Raw genomic sequence first — 21372 nt, forward strand, 5'->3', positions numbered from 1 at the left:
TCACCAATTGGTGTTACAAGGTGTACGGAAGATGACACGGTCTCACAGACGGAATGATCTGGTACTCAGGCATGCCAGTAGTGCCTCTACCAAATCTATTTACTCGAGCCCATACCTGAAGATGAACAGCCGTGGCAAAACATAACATATACAACAGCAGTGACATACACATGATGCCAGGTGATCACGTCCGAAACTTTGTTCCACACCATCCAGTAACCGAATAAAGAAAAGGGAAGGCGTAGAATGCGGTTCGATACCTGCTCATGTCTGTTGGATCATCCCTCTTCTGAGTTGAATCATGACGATTGATATCATCCCTCGTGTCCCCTTTTATGATAAGCCTCCCGGCGATTCGATCTGTGGCTCTAGTCTGAAATTTTCGCTGTCGCTTCAAGCCGGCGAACTGTTGAGAAGGTTGATGTTCATTTCCATTTTCACATAAACTGTACAAGTAAATGACAGGTCCGTTGGCCCATGATTCTCCTTTGCCGGCTCCAATTGATTGTGGATGTTGTTCCAACGAAATTGCTCTGTTCTCGAGGTTCGCGCGTGTATCTGAACATTAAGCCCTGATGATCTCTAGTTGTTCTTTTTCAAAGCATCCAGGAATTTCTGCGGCGGCGGTTGTCTGTATCCCTCGGGGTTGTTTTCCGTCCAGCACCAGAGATCCGCACAGGCGTCCTCCAAGGTCCGCTGGGCCTTCCATCCCAGCTCCTTGTTCGCGCGTGCCGGGTTGCTCGTGAGATCTAGCACATCGCCAGGTCTACGGCCGACGACTTCGTAGGGGAGATCGCGACCGACCGCCTTGCTGAACGCCTTAATCATTTCGAACACCGTCGAGCCGCGACCTGTTCCCAGATTCCAGGCCCGCACGCCCGGATGGTGTTGGCGGAGATAGTCCAGAGCCTTCAGATGACCCTGGGCGAGGTCGAGGATGTGGATGTAGTCGCGAATGGCGGTGCCATCGTGAGATGCATAATCGTCGCCAAAGACGAGAAGCTTTTCGCGCTTGCCCGTCGCCACCTGTGCGAGCAGAGGGAGGAGGTTGTAGGGAGTCCCTGACGGGTCTTCACCCATGATGCCGCTAGGATGCGCGCCCGCGGGATTGAAGTATCGCAGCAGACCAGCGTTCCAGCTCTTGACGGCGTCGGCGTCGCCCTTCTTCTCGGCTTTGGCGCGCTCGGCGTTGATGTGGTCTGTAATCATGAGTTCCGACGTGAACTTTGTGTTTCCGTAGGGGTTCGTTGGGCCGAGCGGACACTCTTCGGGGATGGGGATCATGCCGGGAACTCGGGTCGCGTCGCCGTAGACGGTCGCGGAGGAGGAGTAGACGATGTTGGTGACATTGTGCCGGGCGGCGGAGGAGAGAAGCGTCAAGGTGCCGTAGACATTGACTCGGTAGTAGTCGAGAGGCTTCTCGGCGGACTCGCCGACCGCTTTCAGCGCTGCGAAGTGGATGACACTGTCGATGTCGGGGTGTTTGGCGAACACGTCGTCCAGAGCCTTCTCGTCGGTGATGTCGACATTGTAGTATTCCGGCTTCTTTCCACAGATGAGCTCGATTCGGTTCAGGACTTCGGGGGACGAGTTGTAGAGGTTGTCGACAATCACGACCTTGTAGCCGGCCTCGAGCAATGCGAGGGCGGTGAAGGATCCAATGTAGCCAGTGCCACTATACCGGCGTCAGCCCTTTGTCTCAGACCTGCACTAACATGCGTTTGAATATCATACCCTGTAATCAAGCACGATCCAACAGGCATCTTGGAGGTCGATGTCGATATCCGAGACTTAGGGGTGGGGGGTGCGATTGTTTGCTTTGTGGCCGCGACAGGTTTGTTGTTCAAGTTTCACGGTAGCAAAGTAGCAAGGGGATGTTGGTGAAGACAGGAAATAGTCAACTCGGTCGCAGTGTGTAGGTATGAGGATGGAAGTGTATGATCTTGAGAGGACTTTGCAAAGCCTCAAGCCACGGTTGTTACTATTTACTTCTAGTTCCTGGGAGCGCAGCTGAACTCGGCTCAACTCACACCACCAGCACGTGTGATGTCGCACTACAGGATACAGGTACACAGCGAGACAGTATAGAGGGACAGTGACCACCACTGGACAATGCACCACCTTCATACACAGGTACCTAGGCATCTGGACAGTTGAGGATCCCGCATCCAAGTTGACGACTGGCTCAATCGGGCCCCTAAGCTGGAGACCCCTCGGCTTATGGGTGGGAAAAGTCGATCGATTGCTTGAGACCGCCATCCGCCATCTTGTTTCCCCACCATCGATTAATTAATTGTCCGACATTTTTTCTGTTCTCCGCTTCGCTTTTGTCCTGCGCTGCTTCACCTGCCGCTACTTACAACCAACAACACACTTTTTTGGCAGACATTTTCACCATGGGTGAACCATCAACAAAAAGGCAGAAGACAGGCCTCAAGTCCAAACCTGTGAACGCCTCAAGCGACCCTCAGATCACCGACCCTCGATTCGCCAATATCCAGTCTGATCCTCGCTACCGTCTACCGGGAAAGAAAGACAAGGTCAAACTCGACAAGCGCTTCACTCGGGCGCTACAAGACGAGGATTTCACACGGAGAGCCAAAGTCGACCGGTATGGGCGGCCCATTGCGGCCGACGCCGAAAGGAGCAGACTGAAACGAAAATATGAGTTCGAAGACGAAGAAGCCGGGAGCGATGTCCCGGACAAGCATGACGAGGTCCAAGAGGAACTCCACCGCTTGAGCAAAGTCCACGATCCGCTACGGGAAGGTCGAGACACCGAATCGTCTTCCGACGAGACCACCTCGAGCGACGACGAGTCAGATGAAGATGTAGACGAGTCGGCAGAAGAAGACATCGATGCGGAGGCTGGCGTGGGGCCGACTCAGCAGACCGATGTGCCTACAGGCGAGGTCACTTCTCGTATCGCCATCGTCAATCTGGACTGGGACAACATCCGGGCGGCAGATCTGATGGCGGTGTTCAGCAGTTTCTTGCCATCTTCGGGCTCGCTGCTCAAAGTGGCCATCTACCCCAGCGAGTTTGGAAAGGAGCGATTGGAGCGTGAGGAGTTGGAAGGCCCGCCCCAAGAAATCTTCGCCACCAGCGCAAAACAGGATGAAGATGTAGACGACGACGACGACGACGAGGATGCTGAAGAGGCTATTAAAAAATCGATTCTCAAATCTGACGACGGCGCCGATTTTGATTCCAAGGCTCTTCGCCGCTACCAACTCGAACGTCTTCGCTACTTCTACTGCATCCTGACTTTCTCCTCCCCCGAAGTGGCGAAACACATCTACGACGCTGTCGACGGTACCGAGTATCAACGGACGGCCAATTTCTTCGACCTTCGCTTTGTGCCCGATGAGACAGACTTCTCCAGCGACGTGCCGCGGGAAGAATGCGACAAGATCCCCGACGACTATCGACCCAACGATTTCGTCACGGACGCCCTGCAGCATAGCAAAGTGAAATTGACGTGGGATGCAGAGGACAAGAGTCGGAAGGAGGCCGTGGCGCGAGCATTCAAGGGCAGCAGGAAAGAGATTGAGGAGAATGATCTCAAAGCATATCTCGGCTCCGACACCTCGGACGACGAGGATGAAGTGGAAGTCGTCGACGGCACCACCACCAACTCGTCCAACACGAACACGAACATGAACCCTCCTCTTTCGAAAAAGGAAGCCGAAAGACAGCGGATGCGAGCCCTGCTCGGCCTAGCTCCTGAGCCGGAGAAGAAATCCAAAAAGGAAAAGGCCCCGGTCGGCGACATGCTGGTCACCTTCACATCGGGGCTCGCGCCGACAGGTGAGGACAGAAAGAAGAGATCAGTTTTCGAGAACTCGCCCGAGCCCGAGGAGACGACGGTGGAGAGATATATCCGCAAAGAGCGCGAGAGGAAACAAAAGCGAAAAGAGAGACGCAAGACGGCGACTGCGCCAGGGAACGAAGGGAGTGATGCAGAGTCCGCCGACAACGATGCCGTTGCTGCCGGGGGAGATAAAGCGGGAGCGGGAGCGGGACAGGAGACCGATCTTGGATTTGACGATCCCTTCTTCGCCGACGAGCCGTCCGCCAAATCCGATAGGGCGGCCAGCACCAAGATGCGCAAAGAGGAACGCATGAAGAAGAAGCGCGAGCGCGAGGCCGAGGAAGAAGCCGAGCGCAAGCAACGCGCCGAGCTGGAGCTGTTGATGGCCGACGACAGTCTCGGCGGAGACCACGCCAACGCCAATGGCGAGCCCAAGCTGCGCCATTTCGACATGAAGGAAATCGAAAAGGCCGAGAAGCTGGCCCGCAAGAAGAACAAGAACAAGGACAAGAAGCGGAAAGACAAGGCCGGCGCAGAGCCCGATGCGAATGGAGGCGATGAGTTCAAAGTGGATGCCGCCGATCCGCGGTTCGCTCGGCTCTTCACGAGCCATGAGTACGCCATTGATCCGACGAATCCGCGTTTCAAGGGTACAAAGGCCATGAAGACCTTGTTGCAGGAAGGGCGGAGGATGAAAGAGAAGAAGGGCACAAACGACGCTGGCCTGTCCACACGGGAAGACCGTGTCAGGGGCAAGAATGACAGAAATGGCAGCTCCAACGACGACGGCACAGCAGATGTTAAGAGTCTCGTGGAAAAGATCAAGCAACGGCATAGTAAGAAGTGAATCGGGGCCCAGTCGAACAACGAACAGGTCAGATGGTGGCAGATGAAAGAGGGAATGGACTGTCTTAATGTCCAGTGTGGTGTTAGTCCTGGGCTGGATCATGTCGCCGTCGCCTGCGAAACTTCGAACTTCGAATGTGTACAACACAACGCATACGTGGTTCTGCCCGACGGGCTCCTAAAGAGTATTTGGGAAGCATCTGTGATTTCCTGCAAGGAGGCATAGTATTGGGGTTAAACCCTTCAAAGCCATTGGTGACTGTTTGAGTGTTGAAGTTTTGCTCGACTACTCAATGTCTTTCATATTTGGCCACTTGCTGCGTAAGGGGTGCCTCTCCTTTTCGTCTCACATCCCAGTGCATCATGCACTGCATGGCTTGCCGGGGGACTGAGTCGTGCTATGCCATGTTCCTTCATCGTGCCACGCTATCTGTAGAACTTTTGAATCCTTGAATCCATCATCTGAGCCACACTTTCCCGGTCTCATGTCACCCTTCATTAGAGTCCTTCCTTGCGGCATGCGAAATCGCAACTGCGCAAGCAGGACGTGACTTTGCATGCAGTGTAACACAGAAACATCTGCCCCCTTGGAGCAAGCCCCAGTCATGTTCTACTTCGCGATCCGGTCATCTGTAAGGCGGCATACCTCCATTCGCGGACCCCCCTCTCAACCCGACACCCCTCCCGCCGGCGACATCGCCATACATATCCAAGAACGCAGCGCGGTTCATGCCCGGCAGGGGAGGACCTGGCTCACCCTGGTAGCGGGCAGCAGGATGATTTGCCATCGATCCAGGAAAGCCGGGAGGAGGTCCAGCGTTCATGAATCCTGGAGGCGGATACATCCCTGGAGGAAGGGAAGGCGGCCCTGCCGGGATCGGACCCAAATCTCCCGTGTACTTGCGCTGTTGCTGCTGTGGTCGTGGTTGAGGAGCCGGCGGTGGCATGGACGGCTGGATAGGTAGCTGTTGCAGCTGACTCGGCGGAGGTGCGCCCATCATGCCGCGAGGGACATTGCCTCCCAGGCCAGGCGGAAGCGGTGGCTGACGGTGAGCTTGTTGAGGAGGCCGCGACGGTGCTTCTTGAGGTGGCCAATTCGGATTTGGTCGTACCATCGAATCTAGTCCAGGCGGTCTCTGAAGACCAGGAGGAAGACCTTGAGGCGGTTGCGGAGGTGGCATGGATCGCTGCTGTGGATTCTGGCTACGCAAAAGTGCCATCAATGGATCCTCTGAGAGTCCAGATCGATTACCATTAGCAGGTCGTCCTGGGACCTGTTCGCGTTGAGTCGGGTCGTTCTGGTACATGGAAATGGGAGACTCTTCAAATGTGGCACGGCCCACCTCTCTTCGTTGCTGCATCATGAGTTCCTGGAGTTGGACAGGAGACGGTATTTGACCTCTGGCTGTGCCTATCCTCACGTTAGATTCGGACATCATGGCGTACATGGCTGCACCACCTCGGCCTTCCGCTTGCTGACGGGGAGCAGGCGGCTGAGGCTTCGGGGCAAGACTTGCTTGCCGCAGCAAGTTCAGCAACACTTCATCTTTGTTGATGCTCGATTGCTGTCGCGTATGAGTGTGTGGTTCTGCAGGCGGTTGAGATTGCGGCTGCGGCTGCGGCTCCGCCAGTCTCTCCTGGTTGGCGGGTGGTTGTGCCGTTGCAGGTTCCTGGCGCTGAGGACCGTTCTGGCCGGCCAGAATTGAGAGCAGGTTTTGAGGAGACGGGCGAGATTCAGATTCGGCTCTGGAGTCCGCCCTTCTGGCATATAAAGGAGTCCGGGTCTTGGTGGTTTCCTGGGCTTGGGGTGTCGGGTTACTGCTGCGAGTCTGCAGCATTTCGAGGATACGGGCGAAACCCGCTTGATCAGCGTCGGTGGCAGATCCTGGTTGTGAAGCTGACGACGGTCTCACCACAGCCGGCATGGGCGGCGGAGCCTCGTCTTGCTTGCCTTGTTCGGGTGGAGGACTGAAAAAGGAGGCGAATCGAGTCCTACCGTGTTGCTTTGCAGGCCCCGGCTTCTGCTCAACCGTTTTGGACTCGAATCGAGCAAAGAACTTATCCATCGAATCGTCTGGTTCTGGCGAGAAGACCGTCTTTGCCGGCTGGGCCTGAATAGTCTCAGGTGCGCCAGCGCTCTGGGCGGAGTCTGTCTTGCTCTGAGAGGTCGCTCCCCCTGCCTTCATCTTCTCCTTCCAACGTTGGAAATCCTCCTGGGTACGCACCTGGAATGGCTCCTCCGGTTCTGCCGAGTCCATCCATTCCGGCTCAGCTTCGGCCCTGCCCGATCGATCCCAGTCTCTTTCTCTTCCCCATTCGCTACGACGCCACTCTTGTCCCTTGTCAGCATCACGTCGTGGTTCATCTTGAGCCTCCAAGCCATCCTTTTTGAACCATGACTGGGATGTTTTGGCTCTCGAATGCGCATCTCGTCGGAATCCTGGCCGGCCCGATTCCTCCTGCTCATCTTCCACGCCCTGCTCGGTCCTATCTCTTCCTGCCCACTTCGGCCTCCGATCGTAGTCACGGCGATTTTCGAGATCTGGATCTGCACTCTCCTGTCGGGAGCTGAAGCGGCCGTTCGACTGCGTACTTCTCCGATCGCTGGAGGTAAAATCTAAACCCTCCCCATTCCTCGATCTCTCTTGTAGGCTAGTTCGATCTTTGTTCGGTGTCTCTTCCAACCCGTCCTGCAATCTCCCTGAGGTGCGAAGATTCGCGGAAGCGAACGAACGACGAGGTGGCCCGAGAACGATACGCTCCGGATCTGCTACGTATGAGTTAGCAAGACGGTTGCAGGACTGTCGGCCACATGCGCTTACCAGTAGTTGTTCGACGTTGGCTGTCGAGCACTGTAGGCCGTTTCTGAAATGTTTCAGACTGTACGGAAGAAAGCTCATCTTGTTTTGTGCGAGCAGCCGGTCTCTTGTTCGTCGTCTCTTGCACTCTGATGGGTCGTCAGTACATGTTCGACATGAACAAACTATCGTGCGTGTTTCATACCCCATCCATTCTTCTATTGGCGGTAGATTTGCCGGTCTGCATATCAACGGGGACGCTCGTAACTTCAACAAATCTTCAACAGAATATACTCCAGGCATGTTGGAAGTGTGCTGGAGTCGGCAGTACTAGCATAGGCTCATCAAGGCGCGGGGGCAAAAAGGTGTTGGTAGGACCATTAAGACATGCAGTTCAAGCGTAGGACACCAGAGGAAAGAGCGAAGTCAGAGGTTGCGCACGTGGAGGGCAAAGCAAGGCAGGTTTTCTTTCGGTCGTTTCGAATCAGTGTGGTTCGTCAGCTGACGATCCTTATTGTGTTGAACGATCAGTGCAATATGGTGCAGGCCTGCGGAGCGGACAGAGAAGTAAAGGGTGTCGTTGCCGTTGGTAGTGAAATGTGTGTGCGCGGAGCGTTGCTGATCGTGGTTTGGGTGGTTTGTCGGTTTGTCACTGCAGCAAAGACCTAGAGGCAGATGAAAACTGTGAGGGTTGAAGTTGTGGGATGAAAGGATCGTTCGACTTAGTGGTGCAGTGGTACTGAGATCCTTGCACTTGGTCTGCTCTCTCGAACGTGGAGTATTGGTACTATGTTGTCCAAGTTGGAGCTGGAGGTGACGGATTTCGCATGTATCACAGCACTAGCAGTAGTAGTGCAGGGTAGAATAGTGATGGTGTATTAGTGCAATCGTGGCCAGATTATGCCATGCAGAATACAGTAGTCTAACCACAGATTGATGCCTATCGTCTCTATTCTGAGCTGCAATCCCATGGATACTCTGGCTAAGCTTTTGCTAGTTGGGCGTTAGAGTATACTAGCGTGGCCACACAGAAAGTGATTACACTAATAAAGGGCTGCTGAAGTCCCTCTTGTCGCAGCCTCTTCTCCACCAAACTACATATTTGTTCTCTTTCATTGTCGCTGTACCTGCCCACCACTGGATCCTTTTTAGCTACTAAGTAGCATCCATAGTGCTTGTCAAGGTATATATACTGTCCTCACCGAATCTGACTGACATGCGATCTCATCGTGGACACACTTGAAGAGGTGACCGAGTTTTCCATTACCGAGAGTTGGTCACTGATTGATGCATTATACTAGAGAGATTTGTGGCAGAGCTTGGTTTATTTTATTGCCGCTTTAACAGACGGAATGCTAGCCTGGTCTTGATGAAGTACTATGTACTACTAGTACCCCTTTCCACCACTTCCCACATCCTCAACCTCAGCCCACTGCATGTCCTTGTGGACCACTCCTGGCATATATCCGGTCTGTTCGGGGCGATAAGGGAGTAAACAGCCTTGTGATTCAACTGTCTGGGCCGATCATATTGGACATGTCCATCGCCTAGGAGGGTCATTCGGTTTGTCGCCATGCGTTGCATCCCACATCAACACCCTCTGTCCACAGTCGGGAGATCCTGGTCGTGGATCAACTCGCCAGATCCTCTTGATGTTCGGGTTTCTGGTCAATTCCGGATATTCAACCGTCGCCCAGATACTTCCGGGGTCCCACTCCGAATCAGCCTTGGTGAACAGGTATGCGTCCGAGGCCAGTGCCGCTGCGGCCGCGGCTTGGTAGTAGCATAGAACAAAGACCTCGGCGGCGAGGAGGCCCGTGTTGAACTGTTGGCCGTTGTTGAAGAACTCGGCCTCGTGGGAAGCGATCCAAATCTTCTGTTCTGTGAACCACCGCGTATTAACTCCATCATAGATGAAGTATGACGGGATGCGCTGCCCTACCATCCACCCCTGACAAAAGCCCAATATGACATCTGGGTCGACAGGGGCTGTTAGGAAATCCACATTCGTGTAGAACCATACACTGTTTTCTGGGGTGGCTCTCCCACCATTATTGGCATCCCGAAAGCGCGCGACAAGGTCGGCCAGCGTTGGCAGGAAGAAATCACACTCAAAAATGTTGGCTCCCACCCGCTCTACGCATTGGCGACGTTGCAGTTCGTTGGTGGAGTTTCTGAGGGCGAGAGTGCCGGTTGAAAAGGCTGACCAGGGAAATAGCACAAGCAGGACCGTGACCATGGGAAAGCTCAGGGCTGGCCACATGTTCGTTGCTGTCCAGAGTCAAAGCAGAAGGCTCAATGTCAAGCGGTCAACAGGCCATTCACGTATTTGTTTCTTCTTGTCTGTTGGAATGCGATCTCGAGCTCGACAAAGAATTAAATAGCCAGCAGGTTGGGCTGTCTTTGATGCCATGTCAAGTGTGGCCGCCCCTTTCACTTTCAGCCTTGTCATGGTGAAGGCATATGGCACCACGCGGGCGAGTCTGACATCTAAGCAGACAACAGCATTAACTTAGCTTTTTCCAGCCTTCAGAAGATAAGTGCAGTGAATCGCGGTGATTACATGGGAAAGCGAACAAGCCTTCTCTCCCTGTGACTGCCAAATGATTTCAGTGACGAGCAAAGTGCCAGCCATTTCCATCTTCACTTCAGGTCTTGAATCGGCTGGCTATTTATTGGCGCTTCTACTCTGCCTTTCTCCCGTGTGTCCCCCTGCGATCGGTGGTATCTGCATGACAGACTTACTGGTCATTCATTGACCGTTGGCACATCTGACGATGGTTTCTCCAGTCGTTACTCTGACCTTGGTGTGTTGGATGCTTGTCTCCTATGGCCTTGTCGCAGCCTCGTGGTATGAGGAACTCTATGGACGCGATGCCGTGGACCAGGGATGCTCGACCTGCAGTGATGGGAATTCCATGAATGGTATGTTCTTGTCGAGCCTTTGTCACATAGCTAACGAGAAGAAGCCACTACCGACGCGAGCGGATGGACGACCAGCTCTAACTCGAATGCAACATCTGAAACAGCCCCCTCTTTGCAGAGTACAGGCATGTCGAATGGGCAAACATCTTCTCTATCTGTCATTGTGTCCTCTTACGGGACATCTTCGACGTCCAACCCCGAGTCGGCATCTCCCTCTTCACAGCAATCGCAGGCCACCACATCCTTCAACGCGACCACTTCTGATACTACGACGTTTGGGCCGTCAAGCGGGACTACAAGAGAGGGGACAAACTCAACTTTGGATGGCGAGACCAGCAGTGTTGAAGTCGAACCGAGCTCGGCTTCCCCTAGCAGCACTGCTACTTGGTCGTCATCCGAGTTGACCACGACAGCTGGGGAGACAAACTTCACTGATACAACTAGTTCCTGGTCTGCTACTTCATTAAACACAACAGCCACAGTGGAAGCATCATCTGAAGCTGCGACAGGAATCTCGACAGGAAGCGTAAGCTCCAGCAGTGACTTTCCCTCCAGTTCAAATGGATCCTCGAGCGACAGTTCCAATAGAAGTGGAAGTTTCTTCACTGGGAGCCAGACAGCATTCCCAAGCTCCTCTGGTACGTCAAGTACAAGCCAGCAAGGTGGCGCTTCGTCCACCAGCGAAATGTCCCAGAGCGTGGCCTCCGACGATGGATCGTCGCTTTCAGTGAACGTTACAGCCCCAGGCACCAGTGGGAGTATCAGCTTCACTTCAAGCCTGGAAAATTCCACAGATACAGGCATCTCTTCTCAGCTAACAAGCACGGTCTCGATCAACAGCTCTTCTGTAAATTCAAATTCATCTGACGTGCCAGCATCGTCCGATCTTGCCTCGAGCTCTGAGGTCATATCTTCATTCACCAGCACGGTTGATCAAAGCTCAACCACGTTCATCACGGTGATACGCACTACTGTTGTTGTACAACTATCCTCATCTGCCGAGCTATCGGGGACTTCATCGCCGTCTTCATCGTCAGTCCCTGGGAATTCAACAACTCCAGCCAATGCAGAGTCAAACTCAGGCTCATCTGACAGTTCTAACTCTGCCTCGTCTGACAATCCAACCTCAGGTACAAATACAACCTCTGACAACCCAGCAACCAGTGCGTCCGATGTTTCGAATACATCCATAGATACAACTGCTGCATTAAGTTGCGACTATGGTGTGAGCCGTGTGTGTGGACCTTCGCCGACAACTCCAGCTGCAAGCACAGAATACTGCTTGTGCCCGTTTTGCTATGTGGCCAGTGACTTGTGCAATGCCGCCAGACCGACCGGCACTAATTGCCCATCTGGATGGGCGTGCTCAGTCACAATTCCAACAGACAGTTCGACCGTCTGGCTAAACCTGCCTTCTGGCGTCACATGGCCGACTTCGACGCCGACGCCTTGGAATGAGACCTGGCAAACGATTACCAGAACGGACGGAAGCATGAGTACGACCAGCGTGAAGTGGGCTGCTTCACTGTCAACCAGCACACTCTCGCGTGATGATGGCAGTCATGTGATTGTGCCTTTCCGTGTTTGGTCCTGTCAAGGGGATCTTTGTGGTGGAGGCGGACATTCCGACTCGTATTCACTCCTCAAATGCCTGCTTGCCTTTCTTTGCAGCACTCCAGACAACCACGGATGGAGTTTTCCTCCTGTAAGTATTGCAAATCGCAGCGTTGGACGTGAGGCTGACTCTGCAGGTTCCCGTTGTTCCTCCCATTGGCCCACCCGAGGCTGCGCCCGAGACTGCTCCCAGCACTGTTAGTGATCTCACGCCCAGTTCTGAACCAAGTCAGTCTTCATCTGAAAGCGGCTCCTCGCTGTCCTTGTCGACGACCTCGGTGTCCTCCTCTGGGATGACAACAGCAGAGTCATCAGAAACCACATCGGAGAATTCATCACAGACCTCTTCCGCAACATCCTCAGGGAGTTCTACCAGCTCCTGCTCAGCATCGCCCGTGTCCTCGTGTACTGTCGTCTGTTCCACGACGACACTCTCATCCACTGCAACGCAAACATGTTCGACATCGTGTATCACCACGACTCAATGCTCTGGGACAGACAGTGCGGCCATCAGTACTTTTGCTTGCCCGGCGAGCCCCTGGTGGAACGACCCTGTTATATCGGCTTCAGTGGCACTCTGGCTGTCCCAGTTTCCACTTATCCCCGACCCGACCCCGCCTCCAGATGGGAACCTGCCACGACCGAACGCGACCATGATGACGAGCTGTGCTGACGCCGTGTGTGCGCTTACACAGGGTCTTACCTCAACGGGGTTCTTGACCTCGTCTTCCAGCATTGCGTCCAGTCTCACTTCGTCGAGCTCTTCTCCCCTGAGTTCATGTTCAGATGCAATATGCGCACTGACTCAAGGCCTCAGCATCAGTTCTGTGTCCACTTCACATGGTAGCAGCTCTCCAGTTACAACGTCGCCTTCAACCTTGTCAATTAGAACCTCGTCGAGTCTATCACGCACCACAAGCACAACTCCAAAGCCGCCTCTCCCGACCTTACCTCCGACGGTGATATCCACAGCATCGAATGGCGATGTTTTCAGTGGGGTGGTGAGCATCTCGGACCACAAGACGTCATGGATTTCGTCGACCAGAATCTCCCATCTGGACAGGGGCACGCCCGTGACGATTCTCAGCACGACGAGAAGCGCCAGCTCGGTCAGTGTGTTCCGATGCGGAGGGTTTGAGATCTCCGGGCATTCCAGCTGCACGGAATCGCCACAGCTGGTGTTGATCTCGAAGACGACACCGCCTCCGTCCGAACAGACCGAGATCTGCGGTTCGTGGATGGGTCCTTTGACGACGAGCAGTCCTGCCATGGTAGGCAAGTACAACTGTGCGTTCCCGACGGATGGGACGGGGTTGCCGGGAGTCAATTCGCCTGATGTCTTGCAACCGTTCCGACCAGACGAGGATCTCATCGATGATTTCTGCAAGTACATGGTCCTCAACGACATCACCATCTACAGTGGACGGCCGGATGGCAAGAAGGCACCGGGAGAATGTGCACACTATGTGATGGGACGGCTGTTGAATCAGGAGGAGCTCCCATTCTCGGCCAACAACAACTTCGGCATGACCATTGCCGTGGCGTTCGACTACAACGGCTGCTCGAGCCCGGACGACAAGCACAAGGACGGGATCAGTTTCAGTGATTATGGCGAGCACAAATGCCACGACAATCTGTGGAAGACGTTGGTCAATAAGTGTAAGTGTCGGAAGTACTGTCTGGTTGATGTCCTGCTAACATGTCGACCAACACAGGCCAATTTGACAATCCAGAGAAGATGGGACTGAGCAAGTTCCCGGCTGTCGGAGGACTGTTGTGGAAGGACTGCATGCGATGGACCGTCCTCTCTGTCTCGGACTCTTACACGCCTCCAGACACGTTGTCCGGGCACGACGTGATTATGAGCTAGCTTTTGGTTTTGGGTTTGCTGTTGGGATTGGAATTGGCGATGGGGGTCTGGATGTCAGGCTTCGGGTTCTCGTAGGAGTACATTACATGCAGAGGGCAGAGTATGAGGCCCTTCTCCCATCTCGAATTGAACCCTCTGTGATGGGCTCAGAAAGGGGACTTGGAGACTGTGACTTGGTCATGGGAGGCGAAATGGAATACATTTGCAAATGGCCCTCCTGGTAGAAGAGCAGAAAAATCAAACAGATAGTCGAATGACTCTGGTACTCAACCACTCCACTACCTACTACGTACCTTACCTACCTGTAGTAATAGTATATGTCCATCCTCTCTGTGAGTCCTCATTTTCCCTCTCTAAGTTTCTGGCTCTACTCGGCGCTGTCTTAAGAGATAAGTTGGGGAAAAGCCCCTTTTCCTATCTGTGACGTGGCACTAATTCGTTACTAATACTATCAGCCCCCCTTGTGCCCGCCTGTGGCCCCTGACTGATACTGATCCGACTCGCAGCATGCAATTAATCCCCTCTCTTCCATTTTCCCCTAGGGACCTTAAGGACTCCCTAGACCCCTCCCTGCACGTCAAACGCACAGTAGCTAAACTAACCCCTGAACTGAAACGGAGAGTGAGTGGTTCAAGTATCAAACATGCCAAAATCCGGCCCTTAATATCTGCACTGCCCAAGTGCAACCAAATCATGGACACTTTGACGGAGTGGTTAACGTGGTAGGTTGTCCTCAACACTTGATATGTACTAAAATGATCACCCCATTAATACTTGTCATTAGCTGCCCTGCTATGGATCGAACATTCTCGGTTTAAGCGGTTTTAGGCAGTTCCTTCGGGAGCACAGGTTCGGTGAGTTTGGCATAGCACTACTTCTATGAAACTCATTTACTCATACTCGTTGCAGAATCCTGTAGGTGTCGTTCTTCTTTTTTCGTGGGGCTTCTCTTTTTGTCGAAGGCCTCCTTTTTGGGGTTGTGGAAGAGAGAGATAGAGGGAGAGGGAAAGGGAAAGAGTCAAAAGGGGGAGAGGGGCTACGTGGTTGGGTACCTACCTATCTTATGTATGTGTTCGAACAACCAACCCAAATAGGGTCTGTCTAGGTACTCTACAAGGTGCTCGCCTCACGGGTTGCTCAACAAGCTCCCGTCGGCTTGAAGCAGAGCAGAGCTTACAGAGTCAGGTACTTAGTAGTTAGGTACCTAGTACCTAGTACCTAGTAGGGACCGTACGACCCTGTATCACCAGCACATATGAACCCTGACCATTTGCCTGCCGTTCAACCACTGCCTGCTGCCCACTGCCCGCATGGTTCTATAGTATACGACCAGAAAGAACATCGTAAAAGATCATGTAACCTATATGGATCTAAAAAGCCTTCACGGCTCCCCAGGTCGGCGCACATATACTAAGTACCAAGTAATTCAGTTCAATTCTGCCAGACCTAATCTTGCCGTCATCTTTCTGTCTCTTCAACTTTCAAGAAACAGGTCGACAGCTGGTCTACTTCAGGCACCTCAAAAATAGCCTGTAGCCTGTAAATACATAGACAACCCAAGAACAACGGGGCATGAGACACCACGTCTCAACCCTTCCAACCACGGCACGACTAGCCCAGCATTTCCACGTCGAGACCAATGGCTCTCATGAACAAGTTGACGTTGCCCAGGCGCACACTGGCCATCTCCGGAGGTAACGTCTTGCTTTGTTGCACCGTCTCCATGACCCGGTCCTTGACTCCAATCACCAGCCTTTGCTGTTGCTCAGGACTGGCCCCAATACCAATCGTGGCCAAGAATTGCCAGATATACATGTCGTCTCCAGAGTTCACCGGGCCCGGGAAGAGCGAGCCCAGAAGAGGCTCCAACAGATCGAAGAGACGGTTATATAACGATGTCCATTGTTGCCACTCCGGGTCAGACACCGCGCCAGATTCTTTGAGGAGTTCGGCACGCGTCAACAGCATCGTCATCATGCCCAGCCCAATCTTCGTCATCGCGACCGTTGCCATGTTGGTCTGGTCGATCAACAACCCAAGCAATCCAATCACAATGTTGATGGGAGCTTCGTTGACATATTGCAACAGACACGGCATGACCGCTTGAGAGAAAAGCTCGATCTCTTCGCGCACCGCTGGAGGTGGTTGGGTCTCTCCGGGCGCCAGGCGAGCATCCTTGGTCACATCGAGTTGGTCAAGATGAACCACGATCATGGTCAAAATGGTCAACCGTTGCTCCTGGTCTATCAGACGGAAGATGCGAGGCATAGCCTTCTTGCCTTTCGCGAAGGAGAGAAAAGCGATGAACGGGTGGGGGACCGCCGCTCCGGGAACGATGGGATCAAGAACCTTCAGCTCCTGCCACAGCGTCGAGTTCAGTTCTTGCATCTTCTGCCGCCAGTCCAGATGGGCTTGAATGGAATCGGCGTCACCTTCAGTCGGAGGTGGGGGCATCGTCCGCTCATGATCCTCGAGGCGCATCAAAGTGGTATAGACCGCCTCAATATTCTTCAGGATGGTCTTGCGGTCGCTGGCACTGACCTCCTTCTTGGCGGTTGCCGGCCGAGCGTCGGAGCTCTCTTGGCGCTTGATGTTCAGGAGCGGTTTCGGCGTCTTTGCATTGCTGAAGGAAATCTTGCCCAAGCTCCCCTCAATGATGAGTTGCTTGTTCTTGGGCTTGAGTTTGGCAGCCTCGACAGCCCGCTGGACCTGCTGTTGCATTCTCTGCATGTGATTGTCACCATTGGCATGCTGTCTTCTTCCACCGCCTGTGCGACTACCGGTTTGGAACAGATAGGTCTGTGCAAAATGTCCCAAAGGTTGCGTAGGATGTTGCCTTGGAGCTCCCCGGATTTGACTATACACCTGGTAGTAAAAGTCCTCGGTCAAAGCAGCTTCGGGGTTCGGGTCGGCCGACGTTCCAGTGGCGGTGACAAGCTGTTGCAGTTGGATGCGGGTGATGAAGTTTTTGTCCTGTGGGGTCATCAACCCGTTCCCCTTGGATAGCATGAAGATCTTATGATTCCGTTTGGCTCTCTTCGCATCTTCCTCCAGGTAAGCCCGACGCTGTTCGTCGGACAAGTCCATGAGTTGAGGATGAGATACGCCTGGTGGTGGGCCATATGGTGGCATTCCTTGAGCTCGGTCGACGCTGGGCTGCGGCGAGTGACGAGGTCGGTTGGGATTCTGGAGAATTTGCAGAGGCGGTTGAGCAGGTCGGAGTTGCGATGGCTGCACGGGCTGCACGGGCTGAACAGGCTGCGAAGGCATGCGGTTGTGTCGTCGAGGACTACCCGCACGCGGTGGCGGGGGGCCTTGTTGATGACCCATTGGCATAATCGGTGGCTGCATTGGCGGCTGCATGGGCGGCTGTATGGGCGGGTACGGCTGAGGAGGCCGCATCTGCTGGACAGGAAATGGGTACCCTTGAGGCTGAGGGAACGGTGAGTGCATTGCTTGAGCTGCCTGAGCTGCCTGAGCCGCCTGCCCTTGAGCGAGGAGAGCAGCTTCGACTTCTTCCAAACTCATCATCTTCGTTCCAGACGGTGGTGCCATCGTTTGAGGGTGAGATTGTGCTGGAGCGGGAGCTGCGAATCTTGCTGTATTAACGCGGAATGCTTCAGGCTGGCTCGCCTGTGCCTGGGCCTGTGCCTGAGCTTGTGCTTGTGCATATGCCTCCGCCTGAACTTGCGCTTTGTGACTCCAAGCACTTGACTTGGCTTGGATCTCCGGAATGTAACCTGGATCTTGATACTTCTCGTAGCCAGTCTTCTTTGGCTTGGGCGGTTGAGCGGGCGCAGCCTCTCGAGGAGTATGTTGTAGATTAAACCGCATAGCCTCTTCCTCGATGACATTGGATACTTGCGCAGTGTTGCCGAAGAAATCAAAATCTTTTCCTATCCCGCCTCGGTCGTTGGTGCCCTCGGCACCTCCACCAAAGGTGTCATCGTTCAGATCATCGCCAGCTTCTTCCAGTCGGTCGCCGAGACCATCGTAGGTATCATCGAAGTCAAGGCTAGATAGTATGATTAGCTCTGTGTTTGGAAACGCGACCCTCCTCTGCTCTGCACCTACACATCTTCCTCCTTGTTTTGGAAGGCTTGTAATTTGCGAGCTTTGGCTACTTCGCTGAATGGATTCGTGTGCTCAAAGATGCCCTTGTTGTTCGCACCTCCAGATTTGTCCCTGGGCAGGGTTGTATCAAACCCGAAGAACGACATGGCTACGGTGGCATGAAAGATTGCTGCCGAACTCGTGCCTGATGTCAAGATCAGGGTTGTTGGTGTCGTTGTTGCTGCTGTCTTTCTGCCCCACTCCCACTCTTGACTCGAACGGATGCAGAGTATGCGCAGATGGACATGATCCAGCGGGCAGTAGATGAGGTGAAGGTTCTTGGCGCAAAGGACACAAAAGATGTTGTGGTCCAGACGATATGAGCCGGAAATGCAATAACAGATGAATAAACAGCAGCAGTGGAACGAGGAGTAACTATTGTGGGCAGATCGCTGGCTGCCAGTGTGAATGGTGATCTAATCCTTGGTGTCAGTGCCATCGTCGAGTCACGGGATTCCAGTAAAGCGGCATCAAGTAAGGCCTGTTTCAGCTACTCTGCGATGACAGAAGCTCTCTATTCAGTGGGTAGGTTTACTACTAGTCATACTAGGCCACTCTGCACCGCACGCGGCCAACGCTAACTCTAGCCGTTGCACTAACCCTCGGCACCAGGGGTCATCTAGACCAAAACAGGATATTTGCCTACATCGCAGACTGTCTCCTATGTCCGCAATCTCCCTAAAACTTATTGCTCTGTGACACGACTGCCACTGCCAGCTTGCGCGTTCAACTCCCCTTGGATGACATTTGGACCCATTCCGGCCTCCAGTATCCAACAAATGTGTTCCCTTTGATGTCTTGCTCCTATTCTTCATCTACCACTCTTTAAACCCCCCCTGTATCACGTTTCTTCTTTCTTTTGTCAAACAATCCATTGTCTCTTGTTCTACCACAGCCGAAACCGACTGTCAGGCCTCATGCGCCGATCGACTTGACGAAACCCACGGATTCTCCTCCTCGGTCTCTACTGCCATACGGACACCCAACGAATAAGGCACCCCGTGCTTTCACGCCCACGACTTTCGTCGACCTGGCCTCTTAATTGAGTTCTACTTGCCCAGGGCATCTCCAGATCCGAACTCGTCTCTGGGGCCTGCCTGCTCCAACAAGATGGCGACGGGGTCAGCGAGATACCTCCGTTATATTCTGTTTGCCGCATTCGTAAGTAGGAGAAGGCTACAGATCGAGGACCACCCAACTGACCGTACCAGGGCATCGCCATCCTCTATCTCATCTCCACTTCATCGTTACCCTCCTATGCACAGCCTCTCACCTCGGGAGGTAAATTCTCCTGGGACTCGCCAAAGAATGAAAAGCCCTCTTCCAACCCGAATGATATATCAGACGCCTTCTCCGCTCCGAAGAAATCATCTGCAACCTCCGAAGAAACAAAACCGTTGCAATCCATCACACCTAACATCAATCCTTCCGCCATATTCGAACTGTCCCCACCTGCGCCTGGGGAACGTGTGAATGCTACGTTTGTAACGCTGGCAAGAAACTCGGATATCTGGGAGATCGCTCGTTCCATTCGACAAGTGGAGGATCGATTCAATAGAAACTACAATTACGATTGGGTATTTCTCAACGACAAACCCTTCGATGATCAGTTCAAGAAGATCACCACGTCCTTGGTGTCCGGAACGACACATTATGGTGAAATCCCCACCGAGCACTGGTCTTTTCCCCCATGGATCGATCAGAAGAAAGCCGAGGCTGTTCGGGAAGATATGCGTCGCAGGAAGATCATTTATGGCGACTCTATCAGTTACCGCCATATGTGTCGATTCGAATCCGGCTTCTTCTTCCGTCACCCACTGATGCAGCAGTTTGAGTACTACTGGCGAGTCGAACCAAGCGTGGAACTGTTCTGCGACATTCATTATGACCCATTCCGCTTCATGAAGGACAACAAGAAGAAGTACAGCTTCGTGCTCAGCTTGTACGAATATGTCGAAACGATTCCCACTCTCTGGGACAGCGTCAAAAAGTTTATCAAGGCACATCCGGAGCATATCGCACCCGACAACTCCATGGCCTTCCTGAGTGATGACGGTGGTGAGACGTACAATAAGTGCCACTTTGTAAGTGGTCGTGCCGTGATGTCAATACTGCCCCATATTCTAACGTCTTTTACAGTGGTCCAACTTCGAAATCGGTAACCTTGATTGGCTCCGATCCCAAGCCTACATCGACTTCTTCGAATCCCTTGACAAGGATGGCGGCTTCTTCTATGAACGTTGGGGAGATGCTCCCGTACACTCTATCGCCGCGGCTCTTCTCCTCCCCAAAGATGACATACATTTCTTCAACGACATTGCTTACTACCATGTGCCTTTTACTCACTGCCCGACTGGGGAAGACGTTCGACTGAAACTCCGATGTCACTGCAACCCCGCCGACAACTTTGATTGGAAAGGCTACAGTTGCACATCGCGATACTTTGACCTGAACAAAATCGCCAAACCTGAGGGTTGGATGGATCAAGTATGACTATCCGGCGGTGGAGAACGCAAGATCGTCAAGTTGAGTTGGGAAATATGGCATTATTCCTTTCTTTCGTTCGGAATCGGGTCGGCCATCCTGATTGTGCTGATGAAAATCCCCAAAACGAGACGTAAGATCCTGGCCGCAGCAGATCGGTTGGCTGAATGGCATGAAAGGGGGTTGGAAAGGGCCGAGAACTCAGATTGATCGAGATAACACAACATACTCGACTGGACGGGATCCTCTTATGTCTTGGTCAACTGGGACAGTGTCTTGACGAGTCCTGCCAGTTTTCGCACATGCCCCCGTTCATCATCCCTACCGCGACGTCTATGCTGGGCTAAAGTTCTTACCAGGCGCATCCGCGTCTAACATGACATCCACCCGACCTCGATTCGCTTCACTTCACCTGTACAGCATTTTACGCTTGCTCTTCTTTAACGACCGGAAAATGGCTTTCTTTCACAGGAGTTCGCATGATGACATGCACCAGCGGGAAACAGGGCATGGTTATCACACGTCCATGCAATGGAGCGGAGGGGTGCGACATCGATATCAGGGTGGTGCATCAAGACCTGACCTGGGTATTCACTCTGCTCGGATTGGGACGGGAGAGCGTCTGCGTTATGCCTGGATACATACCTCCCATTCCCTCCCTACGTAGTAGGCAAACTATACAGAGGACGGCAAATATCAAAATGGATATGGACCGTGAAGCTTGATGATTTTTTACTCGATCAATTCGTTTTGCTATTATCCCGTACGTCTTCCAAGTGCATCGTGCTGTACCCGGGAAAAGACTCGGAGTCGACGTGTAGAGAATCCTCCTCAGCAATCGCCATTCAGTCGCACATTGGGAGACATGACCATGTTCAATCCAATATGTCAGACTCCCAGATACTGCT

General features: G+C 53.3%; 7 protein-coding genes across 7 annotated transcripts; 3 read left to right on the forward strand and 4 right to left on the reverse strand.

Moving 5' to 3' along the window:
- Window positions 1–582: 582 nt before the first annotated feature.
- On the reverse strand, window positions 583–1763 carry A1O1_09209 (UDP-glucose 4-epimerase; the record flags this gene model as incomplete). Its single annotated transcript, XM_007730065.1, has 2 exons — window positions 583–1675; window positions 1735–1763. 2 exons carry the CDS (start codon window positions 1761–1763, stop codon window positions 583–585), a joined length of 1122 nt encoding a protein of 373 aa, XP_007728255.1.
- A 633-nt stretch (window positions 1764–2396) lies between these two features.
- Window positions 2397–4661, forward strand: A1O1_09210 (uncharacterized protein; the record flags this gene model as incomplete). The annotated part of the gene is made up of 1 exon (XM_007730066.1): window positions 2397–4661. The coding sequence occupies one exon, from the start codon at window positions 2397–2399 to the stop codon at window positions 4659–4661; it is 2265 nt and encodes a 754-aa protein (XP_007728256.1).
- A 625-nt stretch (window positions 4662–5286) lies between these two features.
- A1O1_09211 (uncharacterized protein) lies at window positions 5287–7761 on the reverse strand (the record flags this gene model as incomplete). The annotated part of the gene is made up of 3 exons (XM_007730067.1): window positions 5287–7430; window positions 7483–7607; window positions 7664–7761. The coding sequence occupies 3 exons, from the start codon at window positions 7759–7761 to the stop codon at window positions 5287–5289; spliced, it is 2367 nt and encodes a 788-aa protein (XP_007728257.1).
- A 1222-nt stretch (window positions 7762–8983) lies between these two features.
- A1O1_09212 (uncharacterized protein) lies at window positions 8984–9697 on the reverse strand (the record flags this gene model as incomplete). Its single annotated transcript, XM_007730068.1, has 1 exon — window positions 8984–9697. One exon carries the CDS (start codon window positions 9695–9697, stop codon window positions 8984–8986), a length of 714 nt encoding a protein of 237 aa, XP_007728258.1.
- Window positions 9698–12650: 2953 nt separating this feature from the next.
- On the forward strand, window positions 12651–13867 carry A1O1_09213 (uncharacterized protein; the record flags this gene model as incomplete). Its single annotated transcript, XM_007730069.1, has 2 exons — window positions 12651–13656; window positions 13713–13867. 2 exons carry the CDS (start codon window positions 12651–12653, stop codon window positions 13865–13867), a joined length of 1161 nt encoding a protein of 386 aa, XP_007728259.1.
- Window positions 13868–15478: 1611 nt separating this feature from the next.
- Window positions 15479–18087, reverse strand: A1O1_09214 (uncharacterized protein; the record flags this gene model as incomplete). The annotated part of the gene is made up of 3 exons (XM_007730070.1): window positions 15479–17529; window positions 17569–17882; window positions 17942–18087. 3 exons carry the CDS (start codon window positions 18085–18087, stop codon window positions 15479–15481), a joined length of 2511 nt encoding a protein of 836 aa, XP_007728260.1.
- A 1003-nt stretch (window positions 18088–19090) lies between these two features.
- On the forward strand, window positions 19091–20473 carry A1O1_09215 (alpha 1,2-mannosyltransferase; the record flags this gene model as incomplete). The annotated part of the gene is made up of 3 exons (XM_007730071.1): window positions 19091–19141; window positions 19192–20064; window positions 20120–20473. 3 exons carry the CDS (start codon window positions 19091–19093, stop codon window positions 20471–20473), a joined length of 1278 nt encoding a protein of 425 aa, XP_007728261.1.
- Between the last annotated feature and the right edge of the window lie 899 nt (window positions 20474–21372).

This window comes from Capronia coronata (genome assembly GCF_000585585.1).
Source record: "Capronia coronata CBS 617.96 chromosome Unknown acBCG-supercont1.11, whole genome shotgun sequence".
In the NCBI taxonomy this organism is placed as follows: Eukaryota; Fungi; Ascomycota; class Eurotiomycetes; order Chaetothyriales; family Herpotrichiellaceae; genus Capronia; species Capronia coronata.